At 40.2% G+C, this 26,695-nt stretch overlaps 1 protein-coding gene across 4 annotated transcripts in view; it reads left to right on the top strand.

Annotated features, from left to right (window-relative positions):
* Positions 1–26,695, top strand: part of LOC134337375 (E3 SUMO-protein ligase PIAS4-like) — a 120,928-nt gene that overhangs the window by 60,896 nt on the left and 33,337 nt on the right. For 2 of the 4 annotated variants that reach the window (XM_063032334.1, XM_063032335.1), the window contains exons 3-5: positions 3,625–3,997; positions 18,777–18,858; positions 19,409–19,450. In XM_063032334.1, the coding sequence (XP_062888404.1) occupies positions 3,625–3,997; positions 18,777–18,858; positions 19,409–19,450 (497 nt within the window). Of the gene's footprint in view, positions 1–1,089; positions 1,504–3,624; positions 3,998–18,776; positions 18,859–19,408; positions 19,451–26,695 lie in introns of those variants that run through there. The other 2 variants (XM_063032336.1, XM_063032337.1) reach the window with 2 other exon arrangements.

Consider the following 26,695-nt stretch of genomic DNA (forward strand, 5'->3'; position numbering starts at 1 on the left):
GAAGTCACTGGGTGCTGCAGGATCCTCATAACTGTAGTTTTATTCTCCCTTTCAAAGCGAGCATAAAGGCATTGAGCTTTTCTGGGAATGAAGCATTTGAGTTTTGCTTTGTAGGAGGTGATAGACTGTAAACCCTGCCAGAGTTGATGTTGCCTGCAACCTCGTTCAGAATTGTGTTCCTTGGCTCTTGAAATAGCCCTCTGCAAGTCATACCTGGTTTTTTTGTACAGACCTGGGTCACATGAATGCAACATGTGTTAGGCCTGATTTTGACATTCTCAGGCCACAGTGGGGTCAAGATGGAGAATTAAAGTCACAAACAGCACAAGCTCAGAATCACCCTGCAGACTGAACAAAGGTGTTCCAGAAAGTGTTCACCCAATTTGATTTCTTGAATGTACGCACAAGAAACCACAATGTGAACATCAAATGCAGTACATTAGTCTGGAAGAAGTGTAAGTGAATCATGTACTTCACCTGGACAGACTGGGTTCCTGGATAGCTGGAAAAGAAAAGGTGAAAAGGCAAGAATGAATCACCTGCAGTTAAATGGTAAAGTGCCATGTTAAGGGGCAGAGAAGAAATGGACCAGGGAATCAGGAATCAAGGAATGGTCCCTGCAAAACGCTGAAAAGAAAGAGAAAGCTGGAAAACAATGATGCCAAAAGCAGTTTTAGTCCAATCTTCCTTAACTCTTTGCCTAAAATGATGGCACACTATGTAATAGTGGAATGGAGAATATAGGTTTTGAAAAGAGAATTGGATCCATTTTACCTTCAAAAAAGGGAAAGTGACAGCAATGCAGATGATGGAAATCTGAAGTTTAAAACAAAATGAAACATGCAGGAAGCACTTAGGTCAGGCAGTATCTGTGGAGTGAGATGCAAGGTTAAAACAAGGCTTCTCTCTCCACCCACCCTACCCGTCAGATGTATTTTCAAAGTCAATTTATGTCAAGTGCATATATGTCACGAGACCCTGACTCATTTTCTTGTGGGCATTCACAGTACAAGTCATTCATTCACCGTCTAGAGGCATCGGCATTTTCCGTGTGCTACTGCAGATTTCCAGTACTTTGCTCTTGGATGACCGGCTGCGGAGAGGAGGCAACCTTAACTGAACGCCCCTGAACTGTCAGTCAACCCGCTACCTCACGGGTTCATTTTAAACAAGGCAATACAAAAGATTAAATGAACATGTATGCGGATGTTCAGCCGCTGAAGGAACGGCGTCCGGCGTACCACACTACCCGGAGCCGGGGAGGCAGCGGCGCGCCGGGTCGGGTCGGACCGGGCCGGCCGGCGGTTCTCCTTTAACGTCCGCCCGTCCGCCAGTCCGCCGGCGCTGACGGATCGCCTCCGCCTGATTGGTTCCCGGGCCGGGCCGGGGCGGAGTGATTCTGCGCGGGGCTCAGCTCACTGAGCGGCGAGCGGCGAGGAGCGAGGAGCGCGGGGCTCGGGGAGGAGACGGGAACGCAACATGGCGGAACAAAGCGCGGCGAAGGTAACGGCTTGGCGTGCTGGCGCGGCGGTCGCTGTCAGGCCGGGTCGGGTCGGCACACAGCCGGCGGTTCCAGCGGCACGGTGCTGGGCTTTGGATGAGTTCCGCTTTTGATTTTTTTCCTAAGGTGCTTCGGGAGTGAGCGACCCCCACTCCCGTTATTGAGCATGCTCAGTTCAGCATTTTTTAAATATGCCTTTAAGTTTCCCGCCAGATACTTCCGCTTGTTTGTTGGACGGGGAGTCCAAGGAAAGAGATGGCTTTCGTCCCGAGGGAGACAATAACTTCTATGCCATTTCAGTGAGGTTCTCCTTTAACTGGGAAAGGCAGTCCGACTAAACAAAACTCCGATAATCCGGCAATCCCCGAGACGCTGCCGATTTACCTTTTTTCCGATCTATTGGATGGTGTTCTCCATTCGTATTCCATAACTCATAATACAGATGGTATTATTACACACACCTTTTTAACTTCAGTTTATTACTATATAAATTTAAACTGTATTTCCCAATGAATCAAGTAAGTTTAAAGTGAGTGTGGGAACCTGAACCTTGAAAAAATGAATGAGAGTTTGGGAGTTGGGATTTCAGTTGTCTCTTGCTGATAGTTCTGAATTTCTAGTATCAATCATATAACTGTGATAGCCTAATGACTGCCAAGAATCTTAGCCCTTGATTATTTACTGTTTATATTAATGACCCTGGAGAAGAGGGCAGAATGCAAAGTATTCAATTTTCTGGTGACACTAAAATAGGTGAGAGCACATATTGCAATGAGAATGGTTGAGCTGTGCAGGAGGACGTATATAGGATGAATGAATAATCAAAGACAGGGGAAATTGTATTTATTGTGAGAAAGAGCCAGGTCATGCACTTCAGTAAGGAATAAAAAAGTTTAGGGTATGTGTTAAATTGGATCCAAAATTAGTTCAGTTGCAAGAAGCAAGCTGTAATATTTGCTGAGTGTTTTGTGACTAGAAAGTTGCTCCCTTTGGAGTTCCATAGTATTTGTATCTTTTTTTTGTAGGATAGGTTGAACATCCCTTATCTTGCCTTACAAAGTGCGAAACGAGAGCGCACCACTCCTCACACAGACAGTAGGTGGCCATTGACTCACAAAGAGTTCATCTGCCCTTTGACAGGTTTTGTTTTCAGCCCTGCTGTGTGCCTACACATCCTCTTCCCTGGTTAACCGAAGTGCACCAGGGGGTGTGCCAGTTGAGTCGCCGACAACCCGACCCGAGACAGGTAGTACTGGGCTACGTGGTACCAGTAGCGAAGCAAGGCCCTGACCTGACCTAGTAGTAGCAGTAGTATCCCTTATTTGAAATGCTTGGAGCTGGAAGTGTTTTGGAATTTGGAATATTTGCATCTGTATAATGAGATAGCTTGAGGTTGGGACCCAAATCTAAACACAAAATCCATTTACATTACATACATAGTTTATAAATATACCCTGAAGATAGTTTTATATATTATTTTAAAAAATTTATGCATGAAACAATGTGTACATTGAACCATCGGAAACGATTGTATGTCACAGATCCTTAAAGAAGCAGTGAGATGATTTAAATGGTATGCTTTCTTTCAGTAGCCTAGATACAATGGAAAAGATGACATAATTTTGTAATTCTGAATAATCTGAATTTTGTATATGAATATATGGAAGGAATTATACTAGAGCACTATACAACATCAGTCAGGCCACAGTTTGAATCTAGCATAACGTTCTGGTCACTACATTACAGGACTAGACAAGATGAAAATGAGATTTATGAGATGTCAGTAGAAAAACTTGTGGTAGGATTGGATAAACTGGGATTTTCATTTTCCTTAGGAAAGATTGAGAAGCAACTTAATTAAGGTACATAAAATTAGAGTAATTAATTAAAGATAAACTGCTCCAAAATCATGTTTTGTTAGTTTTTTGATCCCTTTTCCAAATTCTCAGATATTTGGAGGATTTTTTAGAAAAACATTATTTAAATCTTCAATTTTTTGAAATCATGGCTTCATTTTCCTATTATTTAGTGTGTGTATTCTACTTTGTAATTTCAATGTGCTAATCACCAGAACTATATTAATAACCTTGTTTATTCTTCCCCCCCCCACCCCACAAAAAAAGAACATGATCCTGGGCTTTAGGATATCTGAGCTTCAAGCACTTTTAAGATTTGCAGGACGTAACAAAAGTGGGCTGAAACATGAATTGGTGTCACGAGCATTACACCTGGTAAGGACCAACTGTTCATCGGAGATTCTAAAGAAGATTCAAGACTTGCATGCTCAGAGGAACAGTTTAGCTTCGACAAATGCACAGAGTCAACCGCTTCTGTCTGCACCAACGTTTCCTTTGCATTCTTCAGAAGCAGCTTTGAATGCAAGAACATCAATTCCAATTTGTCACGCAGGAAAGGATGATACAAAGTCTAAAGTGAGATTAACAGAATTGCCTTTCTATGAAATATTGGATAATCTCATGATACCTACAGAACTAGGTAGGTTAATACTTTGTTAGATTTTCAACATGCGCAGACATGATGCAATGATGAATGGCCTCCAGAGTTATAAATTTTCTTTGATTTGCGTTTGTTTAAAAATAAAGCCCAAAATTAGGAATGTCTTGGTGATAGAGTTTCCTCAGATAGATCTTGATCATGTGCTTGGGTTATCTGGGAGATATCTGTTTATTTTCAAAATTTGCTCTTAACTAAACATTTCAATAATACGTAGATGCATCAATAATATGAACAAAAGAAGTTTTTACAGATTTCAAAATCCTTTTGTTTCTGTTTCACATTGAAGTAGTGGTTTAAATATTCTCACCTTTCAAAATAGCAATTTTACATTATCTCAGTTCTTTTTGTCATTGAAGGCAGTGACTCATTTCATTGTGCAGTGCCTTAATTTTTTTAGGGAACTAATAATTATAAATTACTTCACTAATTAGGCCATAGTAGTCAAGCAATTTACAACTATCTGTAACCTAAAAAATTATAGTCAAGTTCAGGTGTAGTGTAGAAGTCTTCAATGCAGTCCTTCCTTAACGGTCTCTCTTTTCTACTTCAACCCAGTCTCTTGTAGATTATTACTTCTGACTGGTGACTAAATAAAGTAAAATGAAAACATTGTATGGAGGCCATAGGATGACTGATGTGGGAAAACAGAAAAACTGCCTTCAGAGTAAAAGACACTGTTTCCAGCATGAACTCTGCTAAGTTAACTTGGTTAATAGTGCAGCTTGTTTAATAACTGGAACGTATACTTCTCTCCCTAACATCTCTCATTTTGAAGAGCACAAAGGTGTTAATAAAAATTCAAAATGATGTACAAAAGACATTTAGCAGCCTCTTGCCTTGAAAGAGTCGTCACTTTTGTAAAAGGTATGATGAATTCCAACATATATTTACAAATTTTGATGTTGATCCCATTGATTCTTGGGAATCCCTGGCCCATTATCATTCATGGCAAATTAGCTTTTCAGCTGCTGTAGAGTAGTGGTCACCAAACTTTTTAAGCCCAAGATCCCCCACCTGGCACGAATTGCGCTCTTTGGGGGGTAGGTGTCTAAATTTCTGGTGGTTGCTGTTGTGGTGCTGCTCCAGTTCCCTCTTTTAGTCAGTGCTTGTGTTTGGTGGCACAACATACATACGCACTTGTCTTTCACCAAGGTACAGGTTTCCCCCGTCATCCAAAGGTAGAGCGTTCCTATGAAACAGTTCGTAAGCCGGAATGTCATAAAGCGAAGAAGTAGTTACCATTTATTTATATGGGAAAATTTTGTGAGCGTTCGCAGACCCAAAAATAACCTACCAAATCATGCCAAATAACACATAAAACCTAAAATAACAGTAATGTATAGTAAAAGCAGGAATGATATGATAAATGCACAGCCTATATAAAGTAGAAATACTTTTCCACAATCATTGCCTGCACTGTTCTCGGTAGCGAAAATCTCACGCAAGCACTCTCGGCTAAAACACGGCGCAAGCGCTCTCCAGTAACCTTTAAGCTCTGAAGCTGCCAAATCATACCAAATAACACGTAAAAATACACAGCCGATATAAAGTAGAAATAATGTATGTACAGTGTAGTATCACTTACCTAAATTGGGAAAGCGCGGAGCACACTGATGATGGTGTGTTAGACTGAGTCGTCGGAGGCTGGGGTGGTGCAGTGGCCCCCACCCTCCAGGCAGCGACCCGATACCGATCCGCGAAGCATGCAGGGGTACAGTGGTGGCCGGGACGCATCCAGCACATCTTTAAGAAAAACCTAAATAAACAAGCTAATTAATTAGGTGCCGCCTGGCATGTAAATGTTGGCCCAGATCAGAGGCGACGCAATCGGCAATCGTCTATGATCTGGGCCGACATTTACGTGCCGGGCAGCACCTAATTAATTAGCTTGTTTATTTCGGCTTTTTTCTTAAAGATGTGCTGGATGCCTCCCGGCTACCGCTGCATTCTCCGCAGATCGGTATCTGTCTGCAGCCCGGGGTTTGGGGTGGTGGGACACTGGGGTGTCATCTCATCGTCTGTTTCCATGAGGGTAGGCAGGTCATTTTCTTCTATGTCTACCTGCCTCGATGTCGAAGGTTGAGGTTCGTCGTCTGCTGTGGCCGATGTGGAAGGCTTGCTTGACTGCTTAGCCTCGCGCAATTTTAGATCATACAGTTCTTTGTAAGCACTCAAACCATCCTGCATATATGCCCTAAACCGACGTACCCTTTCAAAATTAAAGTCGTACTTATCATTGCAGTGAAAATCTCACGTAGTTGCCTCACATTCAGTTCCTGGACAACTTCACTTTCGGTCCGTTCGCTACTGCATTCGGTTTTGATTGTTATCCTTTCCTCTTCCAATTGCATCAGTTCTTCATCTATCAGTTCTTGGTCATAGGATGCCAAAACCTCTTCAACATCATTTTCGTCAACTTCCAAGCCAAACTCACTTTGTCCTTACTTCGTTCACCATGATCGAAACGCTTAATTATGTCTAGTTTTACGCTAAGTGTAACACCCTTACAAGCTCTTTCAGGCTTTTCCGATACCTTAGAACTCATCTTGTAAACGGCTGCTCAAAGGCACGTGTTTAAGCAATGCCGGCGAGAATGCCGTTCCAAATCGGGGGAGAGCGGCTGCTCGGGGCACGTGCTGCCTTTTTTTGCGCGCTACTTTTCTTCGTAACAGTGAAAACACCTGTTAGCGAAAGCAGGAAGCTAATATAGGTCTTTTGTAACAGTGAGGTTTCGTAAAGCGAACATTCAAAAAGCGGGCGACACCTGTAAATAGAAATTCCTCTTCCCATTCTGGATGGAATTTGTACGTTTTCACCTTCTTTCGTGGAGCCTCCGCCATGCTATCAGGATATCACGAGCGAGTGCCGTATATTGATGTTTGCGACAGTCTGTACTCTTATCCAGTAGTTCCCAAACTCCAGGCCGCGAAGAATGCAGCGGTGGCCGGAACCCACCCAGCACATCTTTAAGAAAAAAAGCCAAAATAAACAAGCTAATTAATTAGGTGCCACCCGGCACATAAATGTCGGCCCAGATCAGAGGTGATGCAATCGGCAATCGCCTCTGATCTGGGCCGACATTTACGTGCCGGGCGGCACCTAATTAATTAGCTTGTTTATTTCGGTTTTTTTCTTAAAGATGTGCTGGGAGCATTCCAACTACCGCTGTACCGCTGCATTCTTCGCGGCCTGGTGGTTGGGGACCACTGCGTATCTAATTTAATTGATCACTTTGATGCAGCACAAGCCACGCTGAAAACGCAGTTCATGGAGAGGGTGCTACACACATGCGCAGTGGGCAGAAAGAACGGAACTAAAACCCCGCAACCGGGAAACAATCTCTCTTTACAAACAGCTTCGTGGCAAAAGTATTGCTATATTACCATTATCCTAATTAGTATTACTTATTTTTATAATGCTCACATTACAACAGTATTTGTGTATTTATTTTTGATTTTTTTTCGGGATCTACTGGGAAAGTCTCAAAGATCAACGGGTTAGCGACCCCTACTGTAGAGAAACTTGTGAGCATGCATCAGGACTACGCAGAAGTTCTATTTAAATATAAGAGTATGCAGTCTTAAACTACCCACCTGCCTAGCCCACCAATCATCTTAATTTATAGATCAGTTTGCTTTTTCCATGTTGGCTTTGTCAGTCACTTCATAATCGACAAAACTGGAATGGAGGCAGATATTCCTCGATCCCAAGGAAATGCCCAAGAAGAAAAGGCATTTAAGGTGAAGCCATATAAATATATATGGGGAGAAAGGAATTGAATGTTATTGCAGTTGGGCAGATTAGATCAGGAGCCTTTAACACAAATAACAAGAACTCTTTCCAATATGGTTAAAAATGGTAATATATTAAGAATAGCAATGCAATTGATGTGAATAATCAAGTAACAAAACAGACTAGTAACTGTGTTCACCTTGGTTAGGATGACCAAAACACTCTGAAGAAGATACCTTCATAAATGTAGTTTAGTCATATTTAAAGTCACATGCTGTGAATCTTGCTACTCCCATCATTAAATCTGATCTCTTTTTCCCATCAAATCAATCACCTCAACTTAAAATTATAAGACATAGGAGCAGAATCAAGCCATTTGGCCCATCGAGTCCATTCCACCATTTCATATGGCTGATCTTGGATCCCATTCAACCCCATACACCTGCCCTCTCACTATGTCTCTTGATGCCCCGACTAATCAGGAATCTATCAGCTTCCGCTTTAAATATACCCACAGGCTTGGCCTCAACCGTAGTCTGGCAGAGTATTCCACAGATTCACCACTGTTTGGCTCAAAAAATTCTTCCTTACTTCTGTTCTAAAAGGCCATCCCTCAATTTTGAGGCAATGCCTTCTAGTTCTGTATACTCCACCCCCCCCACCCAGAAGAAACATCCTCTCCACTTCCACCTTGTATAGTCCTTTCAGCATTCAGTAGGTTTTGATGAGATCCCCACTCATTCTTCTAAATTCCAGTGAGTACAGGCCTAAAGCTGCTAAATGCCCCTCATATGTTAACCCCTTCATTCCTGGAATCATCCTCTGGGAACTCCTCTGGACCTTCTCCAATAACAACGCATCCTTTCTGAGATAAGGGGCCCAAAACTGTTGACGGTACTCCAAGTGTGGCTTGACTAGTGTTTTATAAAGCTTCATCATTATCTCCCTGCTTTATATTCTATTCCTCTTGAAATAAATACCAATATTCCATTTGTCTTTTTTGCCACAGGCTCAACCTGAGAATTAACCTTCTGAGTCTTCTAAGTCCCTTTGCACCTCTGATGTTTGAATTTTCTCCCCATTTAGATAATAATCTGCACTTTTGTTCCTTTTACCAAAATGCATTATCATATATTTCCTAGTACTGTTTTCCATCTGCCACTTTTTTGCCCATTCTTCCAATTTGTCTAAGTCCTGCTGCAATCACGTTGCTTCCTCAGCACTACCTACCCCTGCACCTATCTTTGTATCATCCGCAAACTTAGCCACAAAGCCATCAATTCCACTATATAAATCATTGACAAGCAATGTGAAAAGTAGCGGTCCCAATACTGACCCCTGAGGAACACCTCTAGTCACTGGCAGCCAATCAGAAAAGGCCCTCTTTATTCCCACTCGCTGCCTCCTGCTTGTCAGCTGTTCCTCCAAACCATGCCAGTATATTTCCTGCAACACCATAGGATATTATCTTGTTAAGCACCTCCATGAGGCACCTTATCAAATGCCTTATGAAAATATGAGTAACTGACATCCACCCTGCTTGTTACTTCTTCAAAGAATACCAACAGATTTGTCAGGCAAGATTTCCCTTTACAGAAACCAAGCTGACTTTGACTTATTTTATCATTAGTCCCCAAGTACCTCAATACCTCGTCCTTAGTAATGGATTCCAACACTTTCCCAACCACTGAGGATAGGCTAACTGGCCTATAATTTCCTCTCTTTTTAAAGAGTGGAGTGACATTTGCAATTTTCCAGTCATCCAAGACCGTGCCAGAATCAAGTGATTGTTGAAAGATTGTGACAAATGCATCCGTTATCTCCTCAGCAACCTGTTTCAGGACTCTGGGATGTAGTCCATCTGGTCCAGCTGACTTAGTCACCTTAAGACCTTTCAGTTTGCCTAGCATTTTTCCTTTGTAATAGCAATGGCACTCACTCCTGCTCCCTGACACTCACAGACCTCGGGCATACTGCTAGTGTCTTCCACAGTAAAGATTGAAACAAAGTACTTACTGAGTTCATCTGCCATTTCTTTGTTCCCCATTACTATATCACCAATGTAATTTTCCAGTGGTTCAATATCAACTCTCACCTCCCTTTTATTCTTTATTTAACTGAAAAAACTTTTAGTATCCTGCTTTAGTTTGTCGGCTAGTTTGTCCTCATATTTCATCTTTTCCCTCCTTATACCTTTTATAGTTGCATTTTGTTGAATTTTAAAAACTTCCCAATCAACTAACTTCCCACTCACTTTTACTACCTTATATGTCCTTTCCTGGGCTTTTATGCAGTCCTTAACTTCCCTTGTCAGCCACAGTCGCCTAACCCTGCCATTTGAGAACAACTTCTGTTGGACATATCTATCCTGCGCCTTGTGAGCTATTCCCAGAAGCTTCAGCCACTTCTGTTCTGCCATCATCTCCGCCAGTATCCCCATCCACCTACCTGGGTAAGCTCTCTCGTGCCTCTGTAATTCCCTTTATTCCATTACGATACTCATTCGTGTGAGTTGTGCTTCTCGCGCTCAAATTGCAGTATGAATTCAATCATATTATGATAACTGCCAGCTAAGAGTTCCTTTATGTTAAACTCCCTAATAAGATCTGGGTTATTACACAACACCCAATAGCTTTTCCCCGAGTATACTTGAGCATAAGCTGCTCTAAAAAGCCATTTCATAGGCATTCAATAAATTATCTCTCTTGCAATCCAACACCAACCTGATTTTCCCAATCCCCTTGCATATTGAAGTGTCCCATTACAATCGTGACATTACCCTTACTACATATTGATCCCTTTCAGATTCAAGTACAACCCATTCCTTTTGTATATAGGTCACACCTGCCCCAGAAGAGGCCCCTATGATCTGGAAATCTGAATCCCTGCCCCCTGCTCCAATTCTTCAGCCATGCATTTATCTGCCACCCCATTCTCTTCCTATCCTCCCTGTCAGGTGGCACAGGCAGCAATCCTGAGATTACTACCCTTGAGATGCTGCTTCTCAACTTCCTTCCTAACTCCCTGTATTGTTTTAAGGACCTTCTCCCTTTTTTTTTTACCTATGTCATTGGTATCAATATGTACCACGACTTGTGGCTGCTCACCTTCCCTTTTCAGGCTATTGTAGATGCGTTCAGAAACATCGCGGACCCTAGCACCTGGGAGGCAAACAACTATCCATGTTTCCTTTTTGTGTCCACAGCATCACCTGTCTGTCCCCCTAACTGTAGACTCCCTATTACTGTTGACATCCTCTTCAGTTTCCTGCCCTTCTGAGCCACAGGGCCATACTCAGTGCCAGAGGCACAGGCACTATTGCTTCTGCCAGGTAAGTCATTGTTCCCCTCCCCTCTCTTCCCCCCCTCCCCCCATTCTCTTAAAACTCAGCATGCCAGGCAACAAACAGGGTTAATGTTTCAGGGAGGTGGCTTCTCATATCTCTCCAAGCTGCTAGCTGACTTTAGAATTCTTAAATTTTTCTGTTTTATTTCAGATGTCCAGAATCTGCACTGCCTTGACTCTTTGAAAAGCAGTTAGGCTACCTTCTGATGTGACAGAGGTCTTTACTTTGAAAGGTCTGAAAAATGGTGGCTTGGACCTGAGGCAAACATTAAAGCAATACTCCAAGCCATTCAGAATTTTTAATTTTAACAATTAATTCCTTTAAACAGAAAGCTTATATAGGTATAAATATAACTAAGATTTTTGCACAGTCCTGTAGTTCTTTCTAAATAATTAAATATATTTGAATGCATAGAAACTAAAAACAGTAGTAGGCCACTCAGACCTCAAAGACTGCTCCACCTTTTAATATAATTGTGGCTGATCTGTGCGAACCTTTCATCTTCATTCTTATCTATCTGGGGTGTCCTTTCACTTCCTTACTCACTGACTTTCTATCTACCTCTGACTTAAAATAAGTAAGGACTTTTTTCCTCTAAGAACAAGGGAGCCACAGTTCCAATGACCCAGATCTGAGAGAAATTATTTTCATGTTGGCTTTGATTTAAATTGCTTTCTCCCTAATTTTAAGCAGTGATCCCTAGTTGTAGATTTTCCCACAGGAGGAAGCATACGTTCCACGCCCACCATGTTAAGATTCCCTTTAATTCTCATCAAGGATCTTGTACATTTACGTTGAATCCCTCTCACTTGTCTAAACTCCGTCAAATGTAAGATAACCTGGATTGGTCTATTTAATCTTCCCTAACTACCACTCATGTAGTAACATCATTCATTAAATAAGGAGGTCAATAGTGTGAACGATACAGGGCTCCCTTAGAATATGAATGACCTAATTTGCAGAAATATGATTATGCAAATTCTTCCATACATTTTAAAGCTTTTTTCAGACCGGTGATAGTAGATAGCTTCATGTCATTCATTTGTTGCTGTCTATCGTTTCCGACAATGACAAAAAACCTGTGAGGGAGAGATTTTAAAGTGGAAAAGCTATTGCACTGGAGCAGTTGGACTCTCTGGACCCTAGAAATCCAGGTGCAGTGGTATGAACAGGCATCACAAACTGGGGTATTCCTTGGTTGCAGTGGATGACCATGATGTTTTCTATGCCCTTTGCTTTCCATGGAGCATTGCAGTACCTTCCTGGCCATTGGAGCTCACTGTAGATTTTATCCACCTAGTCTGCCAGAGCTGACTTCATGTGTTAGGGCAGGCATACCCCTATCTCACCGGGGTATGAGGCTGCCAGCTACACTCACATGGTATAGCCCAGGAGTCCCCAACCTTTTTCGCACTGCGGACCGGTTTCATATTGACAATATTCTTGTGGACCGGCCGACTGGGGGGCGGTGGTAGGGTTGCCAACGAACAGGAGTGGCTGAGACTGTGCATACAACAACTGTTCCCTGGGTGCTTCACCAATTGTAGCTTTTTGGGAGAATGGCAGAAAGAAATGAAATCTCAGCTAGAGTTTGCCAGAAAGCATGTGGTAGCCTCTGAAGTCAGCTGAAAGAAGGTTCTATGGTCTGATGAAACCAAACTTGAGCTTTTTGGCCAACAGGCAAAAAACTATGTTTGGTGAAACACCTCACATCATCAAAAACACACCATCCCTACTGTGAAGCATGGTGGTGGCTGTATCATGCTGTGAGGATGTTTCACTGCAGCAGGCCCTGGAAGGCTTGTGAAGGTAGAGGGTAGAATGAATGCAGCAAAATACAGGGAAATCCTGGAGGAAAACCTGATGCAGTCTGCAAGAGTACTGTGACTTAGGAGAAGTTTTGTTTTCCAGCAAGACAATGACCCCAAGCGTAAAGCCAGAGCTACACAGGAATGGCTTAAAAACAACAAAGTTAATGCTTTGGAGTGGCCAAGTCAGAGCCCAAACCTCAACCCAACTGAGAATTTGTGGCTAGACTTGAAAAGAGCTGTTCACTCACGATCCCAAAATAATCTGACAGAGCTTGAGCAGTTTTGTAAAGAAGAATGGGGAAAAATTGGAGTGTCCAGATGTCCATTCACACAGACTGAAGGTTGTAATTGCTGCCAAAGGCACATCTACTGAATACTGACCGGGGTGGGGGGTGGGGTGTGAATACTTAAGCAATCAATTATTTTGTTTTATATTTCAATTCATTTAGATCACTTTGTAGAGATCTGTTTTCACTTTGACATGAAAGTGTCTTTTTATGCTGATTAGTGTCAAAAAAAGCAAAATTAAATCCACTGTGATTCAGTGGCGTAAAACAATAAACTTGAAATCTTCCAAGGGCGGTGAATATTTTTTATATTTTTTCTGAAAGTTGAGATGTGTTGATTTAAAGGTATACAGGTGTCTCTGCTTTTCGAACGTTTGCTTTATGAAACCTCACTGTTACGAAAGACCTACATTAGTTCCCTATTTTTGCTAACAAGGTGTTTTTTTTTAATTTTATTTTTATTTGGATAAGGAATTCACAAATATCATGTACTTTTTTCACACATATAACCTTTTCCCTTTTTTATATGTATAAAACTATAATTATTTATACATTTTTAAGTACACATTGAGATGATACAAAAGGAAATTAGACACTTAAATAGATAATTATGTACTGTGGTAATTCTGATCTATTAGGCTAAGTAATGGTATTAGTTGTTAAGAAAAATGGTAATAATAGTTTCCATATAACTCTTCTGGACCATTTCCACTGGTCCAAAATATTGTATATAAGCCTATGTAACAACCATTGTAGGTGTTTTTTTCTCCTAATTTGTTCATGCTTGCTCCTGCCCGCAGACATAATTATCCAATCCCTATGTACTTATTTACTTAATTTTTTCATTTTTTATCCCTTTCCCAAATCTTTCCCTTTACTTGTGTTAATTCTCTATTTTCCAAAAGAAAACCAAAAAAAAGACATTTAGACTAGGGGTGCTTACGTTAGCAATATTACTGTGTTGATGAGAAGAGCAGTATAAATCATTAGGAGAGTCATCTAAAGTCTGCTCGCATTGGGGTTATATATTCAATCCATTTATTCCAGATTTGATAAAATTTTTCTTTTTGAATTCTCAGGGAGTAAGCCAACTTTTCCATTTTAAATATTTCCAAGATAATTTCGTGCCAATCTTCTAATGTAGGTGGTATTGGATTTAGCCACTTTCTAGTGATTGATTTCTTACTTGCCGCTAAGAGGGCCTGCAGCAACTTTATATCTTCCTTCTGTTCAAGAAACAATACATGCCCCAAATAGAGCGTCTCAAAGTTCAGAGGTATCTGGGACCTAAGTACCTTAACTAATGTTCTATGAATACCTTCCCAATATAGACTTAATTTAGGGCAATCCCAGAAAATATGAAAATGATTTGCCTCCTTGGAGCCGCACCTTCTCCAACACGTCACATTTGTATCTTTATATTTTTCCTGATATGGGGTCTTGAAGTATCTTATGTTTTTCCAACAATGTTCTCTCCAAGTCAAAGAATTAGTCGAGGACCATTGAAAGCTGCAGATTTTCCCCCAGGCCTCCTCTGAAAGTACCAGCCCCGCTTCTTTCTCCCACTTCTCTTTAATATAGAGTGTATTTACATTTTTAGCATGGAAAAGTGCATTATATAATCGAGAAACTGATTTACTAGGTATTGAACTGCAAGCCGAATTCAGAATCTTGAAAAATTCTAATTCTACTGTTGATAGGTCTGTATATCTACAACTCTGGTTAACATAGTTTCGTACTTGAAGGTACCTAAAAAAAGTCATTATGTTCTAGGCCATGTTTGTCCTGCAGGATTTGGAAACTTTGTAATACTCTTTTATCTATAAATGAGAGGTAGGTTGTAAGACCTTTCTTTATCCATAGCTCAAATCTTTTATCTCCTCTGTTGGGAAGGAATTCGGTATCATATGCACACCATCTAAAGAGTTTTAACATGTTATTAATTCCACATGAATTAACCACCTTCTGCCATACTTTTAATGTAAGATTTATCCAACTGTTCAGAAGGTGCTTTCACTGTTATGAAAAAAGGCAGCGCGCAGAAAAAGCAGCGGTGAAAAAAGGCAGCATGCGAGAAAAAAAAATCAGAGTGCACCCCGAGCAGCTGCTCTCCCCCGGATTCAGAACGGCATTGCTTAAACATGTGCCTTTGAGCAGCCGTTTGCAAGATGAGTTCTAAGGTATCAGAAAAGCCTAAAAGAGCTTGTAAGGGTGTTACACTTAGCGTAAAACCAGACATAATTAAGCATTTTGATCGTGGTGAACGAAGGAAGGACAAAGTGAGTTTGGCTTGTGGAAGTTGACAAAGATGATGTTGAAGAGGTTTTGGCATCCCATGACCGAGAACTGATAGGTGAAGAACTGATGCAATTGGAAGAGGAAAGGATAACAATCGAAACCGAACGCAGTAGCGAACGGACCGAAAGTGAAGTCATCCAGGAACTGAATGTGAAGCAACTGCATGAGATTTTCGCTGCAATGATAAAGTACAACTTTAATTTTGAAAGGGTACGTCGGTTTAGGGCATATTTGCAAGATGGTTTGAGTGCTTACTAAGGACTGTATGATAGAAAAATGCGCGAGGCTCAGCAGTCAAGCATACTGTCATTTTTCAAGCCTTCCACATCAGCCACAGCAGACGACAAACCTCGACCTTTGACATCGAGGCAGGCAGTCACAGGAGAAGATGAACTGCCTGCCCTAATGGAAACAGACAATGATGAGATGACACCCCAGTGTCCCACCACCCCAACCCCCAGGCCACGGACGGATACCGATTCGCGGAGAATGCAGCGGTAGCTGGGAGGCACACAGCACATCTTTAAGAAAAAAGCTGAAATAAACAAGCTAATTAACTACGTGCCAGGCGAGACCTAATTAATTAGCATGTTTTTTTCAGCTTTTTTCTTAAAGATGTGCTGTGTGCCTCCCGGCTACCGCTGCATTCTCCGCGAATCAGTATCAGTCAGTGGCCTGGCGGGTGGGGGCCACTGCACCACCCCAACTTCCAACGACTCAGCCTAACACACCATCATCAGTGTGCTCTGCGCTGTCTTCCCGATTCCCGTAAGTGATACTACACTGTACATACATTATTTCTACTTTATGTATAGCCTGTGTATTTTTACATGTTATTTGGTATGATTTGGCAGCTTTCATAGATTAAAGGTTACTGGAGAGCGCTTGCTTCATGTTTTTGCCAACAGCGCTTGCGTGAGATTTTCGCTACAGAGAACAGTGCAGGCAATGATTGTGGAAAAGTATTTCTACTGTATATAGGCTGTGTATTTATCATATCATTCCTGCTTTTACTATATGTTACTGTTATTTTAGGTTTTATGTGTTATTTGGCATGATTTGGTAGGTTATTTTTGGGTCTGCGAACGCTCACAAAATTTTCCCATATAAGTAAATGGTAATTGCTTCTTTGCTTTACGACATTCCAGCTTACGAACCGTTTCATAAGAGTGCTCTACCTTCGGATGGCAGGGGAAACCTGTATTAAGCCCTTGGATCTGAGCCAGCTCTAGAGAGGCAAACCTGCACTCACTTAAATTTTAGACCATGTATGTATTTTGTGTTACATAATAAGGTGCTGCTCTATTCGTAAATCTATTGATCTCTGCAGTACATCAACATGAATAAATTTGGTAGCGTATCCTATGAATTCCCAAAAGTCTTTCATCTTTTAAGTGACAAGTCAAGAGTGTAATGGACTAGAAGAATAGTTTAATTCAGCTACTCTCTAGTGATCCACAGGCTAGTGGCACTACTGAAGAGTGCATTAACTTTGTTAGTAACATTTTTTGGCATTGTACCATACATGAATTTACTTCTATTAAGAAAAAGTTATTTTAACTTTAATTCATTTGTACATTTAGGCAAGATGCCTTCTTTAATGCAGTCACCAGTATGGTTGATTTCAATAATTAAGTTCTTTGAAATAGTTTAATTCTAATTGTAATAATTATAGATGGCCTGTTTGAAAAATATTGTTTTAACTCCCTCTGTAGTTTGTAGGATATCTGAAATAGCATGAGCGTCCTCATAAGACCAGACTTCTAAGATGATTGTTCAGATCTAGATCAACTTTATTGTGGTGACAAGTTTGTGTCCCTTAACTTCGCTAGTGTTTTTCCGTTGTTAGGATAACCAAATACTTCAAGTTCAATGTTACTTATGTAAAAGTACAGCAAATCTGATATTTGTGAAAGAAAATATCTTTGAGAGCAACGGTATCACTTGTGTGATATTAAGCTAAAATACTTCAATATATTTTTGCCATTCACAAAGATAATCTTGAAAGCTTGAAAACAAGTTCTTAACTCAAGATATCATTGGCTGAACAGCTGTTCACCCTTTATAAATTACTTTATCCTTTTAGTTACAATTTTGCCTTTGCCAGATTTTCCATGAATTGGATATAGTTTTCAACCTCTCAGTCTGAAAGGAAATGTGAGAATGATTTTGTTGCAAGTTTAAATTTTTAAGTCAGACTGGTGGTTTTATGACAAATTGCTGTGAATCCAAGCCAGGTTGGACATGGACTTTAAATTATACTTTTGAGTTGCTAATTAAAAATAATGAAGTTATGGCATAAATATTTTGAGGTCTGTGGTTCTTTAGACTTCTGTCCCTCAAAGATTAATGGAAGCAGTCCTAAAAATTTTGTAAGGCAGACTTGCATTCATGATGATCCATGATCTTATTGAATGGAGATGGCTGGGTGTCAATTCCTCCAAGTTTATATTTATATACATATATTTAGCATTATTAATAAGCATAAAGTCTTTACTGTAATTTTTTTCACACTCTTGTGGTACCTACATGCCACATTCTTAAAACAATCACATGTACCTAATAGATCCAATAGTAAGCAACACACATCAAAGTTGCTGGTGAACGCAGCAGGCCAGGCAGCATTTTTAGGAAGAGGTACAGTCGACGTTTCGGGCCGAGACCCTTCGTCAGGACTAACTGGTCTCAGCCTGAAACGTCGACTGTACCTCTTCCTAGAGATGCTGCCTGGCCTGCTGCGTTCACCAGCAACTTTTATGTGTGTTGCTTGAAATTCCAGCATCTGCAGATTACCTCGTGTTTACGAGATCCAATAGTAATGTGACTGAGTTGGGAAAAGAGAATACATGGAATAGTAAAAATGCTGACATCAGGGGTTGATCTTGCATATGTGGTATTATTATCCCCTGCATTTTTATCATAGAAAGAATAACTGGTGTATTCACTTTATTTATACAATAATTAAAGATAAGCATTTTTGCAAACAATTACCAAAAAAGCCCTAAAACACAAAACTTTTAAAAAAAAACAGAGGATAATTTGACTGTTTTGTTCTTCTGTTATAGTAAATCATACTTAATAAACTGTTACTCTGGTAAAATGAAATTATTTCTTGGATAAAAAGGGAAATTAGCATTTTGATAAATTTAAGAACTAAAATTTACTCTTGATTAAGAATGTATATACAAAAGGAGGGTATATAATTCCATTCAGGAATGCTGAATTTCTTTTCAGCTTTGATTGCGGTGTGAAATAATTTAATTATTGGCATTTTTTGTTTTAAGTCCCAACCAGCATAGAGAGGATTCAATCAAATGAGTTTCGTTTTGCATTAACTGAAAAGCAGAGAGAGCAGATTATTGCTGGGTAAGTTTCTAGATTTGTGTATTTTTCAAAATGGCTCATGTTACTAATCACAGTTAAATTTTCAGAAAATGAAGTATCTCTCTTTGGCAATATATATATGTATCTTCCCTACCTTCAGGTGTATTTTTCTGTACTATCAAATTTGAATGTTGTCAAAAAAATAACTTCATTTGTCCTGAAGTGTACTTTAACCAGCTTTTCTGTCTCATCTGTGGGAAAATAGTGAACTGGGAATCTGCAGCTGTTGCCAATTTTGTCTTTTAAGTATTGCTTTGCCTTCATTAAACTGGTTTAATGCAGCTAAGTTCAAGGTTATTGTCTCCAACTTATAGCAGACATGAGAAAGCTATGACAGTTGTCTGCTGATTATCACAGGTTGAACTAATGAGCTCACGAGTGATATAGCTTTGGTGACCTAGTCTTCCCATTTTGTACACATTTTACTTCTTAGATATGAACTTTGATACAAAAATATTTATTTTGTGCACATGTGTGTAATTTCTAAATTTTGGTTTGCTGAAAAACAGGAAATATATTTTATTTTCTCCAGGTGCTCTAAAACTGGTGTGCAGACAGTTCAAGTTCAGTTAAGGTAAGCAGTACACAATTTACAGAACAATATAGTTTGGTTTTGTAAGTAGATATGAAATATTTTAAAAGTAATCATAGGCACAGTAGCTATTGTTCTTGCTTTGTAAATGGAGACAGCATCTTAATGACCTACTGGTACCTTAACAATTGGAACGATAGATATCCAGTATATATTTTAATTTATTGAGTATGACTTCTATATGTAAAGAACCTATCTAAAATATTTTGAATTTTAGAGTAGCTTTGGGCTTTAATATTAATTAGAAGGAGCAACAAATATTTCAGCGAGTCAGACAGCATCTGTGGAAAGAAACAGATTTGACGTTTTAGGTTGTTTTCCTTTATCTAGAACTCATGAACCCAAAATATGAAATGTGTTTCTCCTTCCATAGATGCTGCCTGTTTCTGAACATTTCCAGCACTTTTCTGTTTAAGATTTACAGCATTTGCAACATTTTGTAGTTACATTCTAATGTAGGAATAAAGGGATTTGATAATGAGGAACTGTTCTGTCATCCAGTTACGTTCTTGGCCAAGATGATTGAGAAGTGAAATGATTGCCATTTTTCAGATTCCAGGAACTAGATAATGTAAAGTATGATGAACTATTTACCCATTGTCCAGAGAACTGAGGGATTTTTGAGTAGAGAGAACTCAAAATTAATCTCCAGAAATATTTCAGTAAGCATTTCTTTGGAGTATAATTCAATGACAGCAGTAGAAAAAGCAATTAATTTTAATTCATATGAGTTATTAGTCTTGGAAATGTTCTGTTTGTTTAAATGGAGAAGTAAAATATGGTGGATAGAGCACATAACTTCTCCTCCTGTTTCTGCTGTTTGCCTTAGCCAATACAATGCATATTTTTAAAAACAAAACATCTCAAAATCTGATTTTATATCCTTCTCAGTACATTTACTGTTAAAATTGGTTGATACTCAAATGTGGTATAACTTCAGCTCCACAAGATGTAAAACAGCATGTGGTATGTTGTTTACTCACAGATAAAATGCCACAGACTGGATCCTTAGTTTCTCGTATTGATGTGTGTTTTTAAGAATTCACTTTTGTGGTAAAACAACATTCGTTGAATATATTGTGCAGAATTTACATAATGCAGCCTTTAAGTTTCCCATCTCCAAAGTTAAAACATCAAGTTCACATTGTAGAGATACTATTTTGGAGAGCATTTTTGAGACAATTCTTTCACTACCTAAGTGAAATGTGTACTTGCGGTGAGGAGTACAGTAAAAATCCACACCCAGTAAACTAATACCAACATTTATCCCACAAAGAAACTTGTATTGCCTTACATATCAATGTATAAGTTGTTCTTCCTTGTTAGGCAGCTCCTTGGTGTAGGGTATGACTTGCATCTCTGGTTTTGTGGGTTCTGAGGTAACCAATGTGGCCAGAGTAGCATATGCAGATTCGTCCACTGTTGGAGCAGGGTGTGTCAGTTAGGGTGGCAGGGAAGTTTTTGAGATGGTGTGCATCTGCCAGTTACACATTCATTTGCTCCCAGTGCATGGCTTCAGGATTTACAGGCCCAAATATGTCTTCTCTACTTTGAGTGATTATGGACCAGGGATTTGCAAGAGTGCATAGGAATTGCATTTTATTTCAGAGGCTTTGAGTATATCTTGAACTGTTTCCTCTCTCCAACTGATAACCCCTTTGCATTGCAGATTAGTGTCTCAGTGGATAGAAAATTGGTTAATTGCAAAGGGTTCATAACCTTTTTTGTCTTGCAACTCTACTTTTGAATTACTTTGGCTACAATCTGTAAATTTTCTAACAACGAACTTCTGAATTACGTCAATGATCTTCAGATCTCACAATTGATGAAGGAACGCAGATCAGTCAAGCACGGTGCCTGTAAGGGACATTGCCATGGTTGGAAGCGTGGCAGATGAGGGGGAATCCAAGCCAGGCTGAAACACAGAGGGATGAGGCCTCCTCTACCCAGCATCTTGTTGGCAAGTGTGCAGTCGCTAGATCTGTCCTGTGGGCAGCACTTCTGTATCAGAGGCAGATCTCAATTGTTTGCAATGCCGAGACTTGGTTATCTGCAGATGCTGGACACAGCAGAAGGATTTACAATTTTCAGAATGGAGCAAACTGCATATTCTGGTAAGGCAAAGGGAGGTGGCATTTGTTTTATGGTCAATTCTCGTTGGTGTTCTGAAGTGGCAATTATGTCAAACTGATTTTTCCCCTGACTTGGAACACCAAATGCAGACCAGTCTATTTGCCTCACGAGTTCTCATTTGAGATCCTGACCACCTGTTCTAAACCACTAGTGGCCAGATATAAGCAAGCACTCACGACTCTGCACTTTGTCATCTGTAGACAAGGAACAGCCTATCCGATCTCATTTCATATTGTAGTTGGAGACTTCGACCACACCTGTTTGAAGAAAACCCTGCCAATTATCACCAACATATAACCTGCAGCACCAGAGGCTGCAGCACACTAGACTACTGCTACACTACAATAAGGAATGCTTATTGTTCCTTGCCTAGGGTGCACTTTGGTAAATCAGACCACTTGGCTGTCCTCTTACTACCTGAATACAGACTTAGCCTAAAAAGCAAGGCTACAGCGATTAAAACAACTCAGAGGTGTTCACATGAGGCAGAGGAATATTTACAGGATTGCTTTGAGTCATAGACTGGGCTTTGTTCAAGCATTCATCTGTGGATCTGAATGACTATATTAACAGAGTTTTAAATCAGAATCAGGTTTATTATCACCGGCATGTGTAAAATTTGTTAACTTAGCAGTAGCAGTACAATGCAATAAGTGATAATATAGAAAGAAAAAAATAAATAAATCAATTACCATAAGTGTGTGTGTATAGATACGCGCGTGCGCGCGCGAGCACACACACACACACACACAGATATATATGTGTGTGTGTGTGTCTATATATCAAATAGATTAAAAATAGTGCAAAACAAAAATAATATACATTAAAAGATTTGAGGTACTTTTCATGGGTTCAATGTCCGTTTAGGAATCATATGGTAGAGGGAAAGAAGCTGTTCCTTAATCACTGAGTGTGCACCTACAGGCTAGATGAGTGTGTTCAGAGTCTTCCCCATTCAGAAGCCCTAGATGAGCCATGAAATTTGAAATTTGCCAAGTTGCCAGATCGGAGGCATTCAAGTCTGGAGACCAAGAATGCTGGTATGATCTCGGAAAGCCATTTCATGGGCAAAGTGGAGATACTGCGACAAATTTGAATCAACATAGGATGTTCGACAGTTATGACAGCGCTTGAATGCGAGAACCTCCTTCAAAGTTAAATCAAGCGACATGGGGACAGCGGGGCTTGCTTTCAGATGCCCTCAATGCCTTCTCTGCTTGCTTTGACCATCAGAACATGAAGGAACCATCGTGAACCCCCACATCTCCTGATGATCCTTTGATCTCAGTATCTGAAGCTGATGTGTGGGCTGCCTTCAGGAGGGTGAATCCAAGGAAAACTTCCGGACCGGACAGACTACCTAGCTGCATACTAAGGACCTGTGTTTGCCAACTGGCTGTTGTGTTCACTGATGTTTACAACCTCTTACCTTGGCAGTGTGTGGTATCTGCCTGCTTGAAGTAGGCTTCAATTTAACCAAGAATAACATGGTGACCTGTTTCAATGACTACGCCCAGTTGCACTTACATCCACAGAGGAAATGTTTTGAGAGGGTGGTGATGAAACATATGAGCTTTTATGTGAGAGACGACTTGTAGCTGCTCCAGTTTGCCTACCGGAGCAACAGGTCTACAGCAGCTGCCATCCCACTGGCTCTTCACACAACCCTGGAACAGCTGGACAACAAAGGTGTATGCATCGTGATGCTCTTTACAGCTCAGCATTTAATACACAATTCCTTCAAAACTAATCAGTGAACTCCCAAGACTTAGTCCTCAGTACCTCCTTGTGCATTTGGATCGTGGATTTCCTCATTTGCAGACCTCGGCCAGTTCAGATTGGCAAAATCTCCTCCACAATCTCCCAACAGCACAGGTGCACCACAGGGCTGTGTGCTTAGCCCCCTTTTCTACTTACTTTGAACCTATGACTGTGTGGCTGATGAGACCACTGTGTGGGCCATGTTAAGGTTGGTGATGAATCAGCATACAGGAGGGAGATTGAACATTTGGCTGAGTGGTGTCAGAACAACAATGTCAGCAAGACCAAGGAGGTGATTATAGACTTCAGAGAGGGAAACCAGAGGTCCATGAGCCAGTCTTCATCCAAGGTTCAGAGGTGGAGAGGGTCAGGAACTTTAAATTCCTGGGTGTTACTATCTCAGAGCACCCATCCTGGACCCATCATAGAAATGTAATTGCAAAGGAAGCACGACAGCACCTCTACTTCCATAGGAGTCTGCGGAGATTCAGCATGACATCAAAAACTTTGACAAACTTCTATAGATGTGGAGAGTGTATTGACTGACTGCATCATGGCCTGGTATGGATACACCAATGCCTTTGAAGGGAAAATCCTACAAAAGATAATAGATTCAGCCTAGTACTTCATGGGTAAAGCCCTCCCAAACATTGAGCACATCTAAGTGACACACAGTTGGAGGAAAGCAACATCCATCATCAAAGGTCCTTGCCATCCAGGTCATGCTCTTTTGCTTGCTGCTGCCATCAAGTAGAAGGTACAAGAACCTCAGGACTCACACCACCAGGTACAAGAACCTCAGGACTCACACCACCAGGTACAAGAACAGTGACTACCCTCAATCATCAGGCTCTTAAACAGAAGGGGATAACTGCACTCAATCTGTACGAGATGCTCCCACAACCAATGATCTCATTTTAACGATGCTTTATCTTATTTCATGTTCTCATTATTTATTGCTATTTATTTATGTTTGCATTTGCATAGTTTGTTGTCTTCTACACTCTGCTTGATCTTTCATTGATCCTGTTATAGTTACTATTCTATAGATTTGCTGAGTATGCCCTCAGAAAAAAGAATCTCAGAGTTGTATGTGGTGACACATATGTTCTCTGATAAAAATTTACTTTGAACTTCAAGTTAAATGATTTTGTAGTGACAGGATTGATGGTAATATTCCAATACCTTAGGTGTCTGGTATAAGTAACATTACTGTGACTGTGAAGCAGATGGAGGGTCCAGCGATCCTGCTGCCTAGTATATCACAAGTTTTATGCCAGATCTAAGGTCTTGAACTTCAATTAACAATTGAGGAAGATGGCAGGAATATTAATCTACAGTTGCTGCAGTCAGACTAATTTCTCTTCTTGAAGATTGCGCTTATGACTGAAGTCCTACATATTTTACAACTTCAGCTGTTTTTTCGTGAGTCCTTGTTATTTAGTTAGGATAGGGTCTTGACTTGTTGCAGTGAAATTGAACTAAATGGTTTGCTCTGGGATGATGTCAAGGGTGCTCATGTCAAAACCAAGTTACAGATAAGAAGTTCTTTGAAGTATTTATTTTGGCAGGCATTGACTGGCTTTCTGCCATGATGACTTTGTCTTTAACCCAAGGCCTTAGATGTTTGGGATCTGGATGCCCTGAAGAGTACTGAAGAGACCACACACTCATGGCTGTCAGCAAGTTGTGATTTTTCTCTATCCACTATCTGTTCTTTATATCGCACAAGACATCTGCCTTCAGGTGCCTACTGGACTGCTTGAACTTTGAAGCTTCCAATCAGGAAAGCTCAACATTTACTGATAATTAGCTCTTTGATCGTTCAGTGACTCTCATCAGACTTGTCATGGTTGCTCTTGATAGAGCCAAATGTGTCTTTGCAGGATGATTATGATGAACCTGACAGTAGTCCATAAGATGTGGACATTCTAGCTCGTGTCAAAGCTGGGAGTTGACAGGTCAACTGTGAGGCACTAACTGATGAGCATTACCTTTTGTGTATTGGGGCTGACGTTGACCTTCTAGCAGTAGCTCTTCTGTTGCTGATGATGTTTTGAGCCAAGCTGATGGAGATACTCGAGTGGGTTTGGTGATGGACAGTGCAGTAATTTTCAGTATCTGCCTTGGCAAAGGCAATGAGGTCATGTTAACAGCCCCTGACTGAAATTATGATTTAGTTTATCAGCTGCCTTTTCTCAGACTGAAAGTGTTGCTGTTATGTCTTGTAATTACCCTTCAACTAAAACAAAATATTTGTCATAACCTCTGAATTTTTCCTCAAACATGTTGGAAAATTGCAAAATAAAATTTTAAATGAAAACTGTAGATGCTGGAAATCAAAAATAATACCAGGAGGACACAAAGTCAGGGACGTCCTGAGTGGTGATAAATGCGCTGCCTATATAAAAGCAGACAGCTCATCTCACAGTGGATATAACTTTTGGCATTCCTACTGGCATGTTAAAAGCGAGTGGAAGAAGCTAGTTATGATCTCTTGATATTTATTGTTTTATTAGAATGGAGTTTAATCAAAAGCATAATTGGGTGCATATTACAGAAAAACAAAAATTCTGCAGATGCTGTAAATCTGAACCAAAAACAAAACTGCTGGAATACTCCGAAGGGGGCATCTGTAGAGAGAGAATTAACATCTTGGGTCAATGGGAGGTCATCTGTTTCTCTCCAGAGATATTGCCTAATTCATTGAATATTTTCAGCATTTTCTGTTTTCATGCATTATAAGAGGTGTGCGCAATTTCTAATGTAGCAACATTACCTGCTTTAATAGTGGTATAATTTTGTTATCTAATAAAGGCAATGGATAGCTGAAGTTGTGCTTATGCTATGCAGGACAGATTTTCAGAATGTTTCTGTGGTCATGACTACTAATATTCGGGAACTTTGTATTCCAAAAATGAGTTGGCGTGACTACATTGTAAATTTTGATTTAAGTACATCGACTCTGCACTGAAGGTGTTGAGACTAGTAATAACTAATGACTGTCTGTTTATCATATGTGAAGCCAATGTAAGATTAAATCCTAGTTATTTATTGTAGATGAGAGCTAAGATAACTATTTGAACATCTAGTGTTTTGGTAAGTATATCCCCGAATAAGATAGATGGAATAATGGTCCGATCCACTTTTTTTTAAACAAACAATTTTTTCATCTTTTCTCATTTTGTAAGTGGATACATACTGCAATCAGAAATTGAATGTACTACAAAAAAGGGGAAATACTCTGATTTTTCTCAGTAAGCAGCAGTATTGACTTGTCAAGAGAATTTGTTTTCTAATTGCCAAATTACTGATTGTAACATGGAAGACAGA

This window comes from Mobula hypostoma, chromosome 24, assembly GCF_963921235.1.
Source record: "Mobula hypostoma chromosome 24, sMobHyp1.1, whole genome shotgun sequence".
Lineage (NCBI taxonomy): Eukaryota > Metazoa > Chordata > Chondrichthyes > Myliobatiformes > Myliobatidae > Mobula > Mobula hypostoma.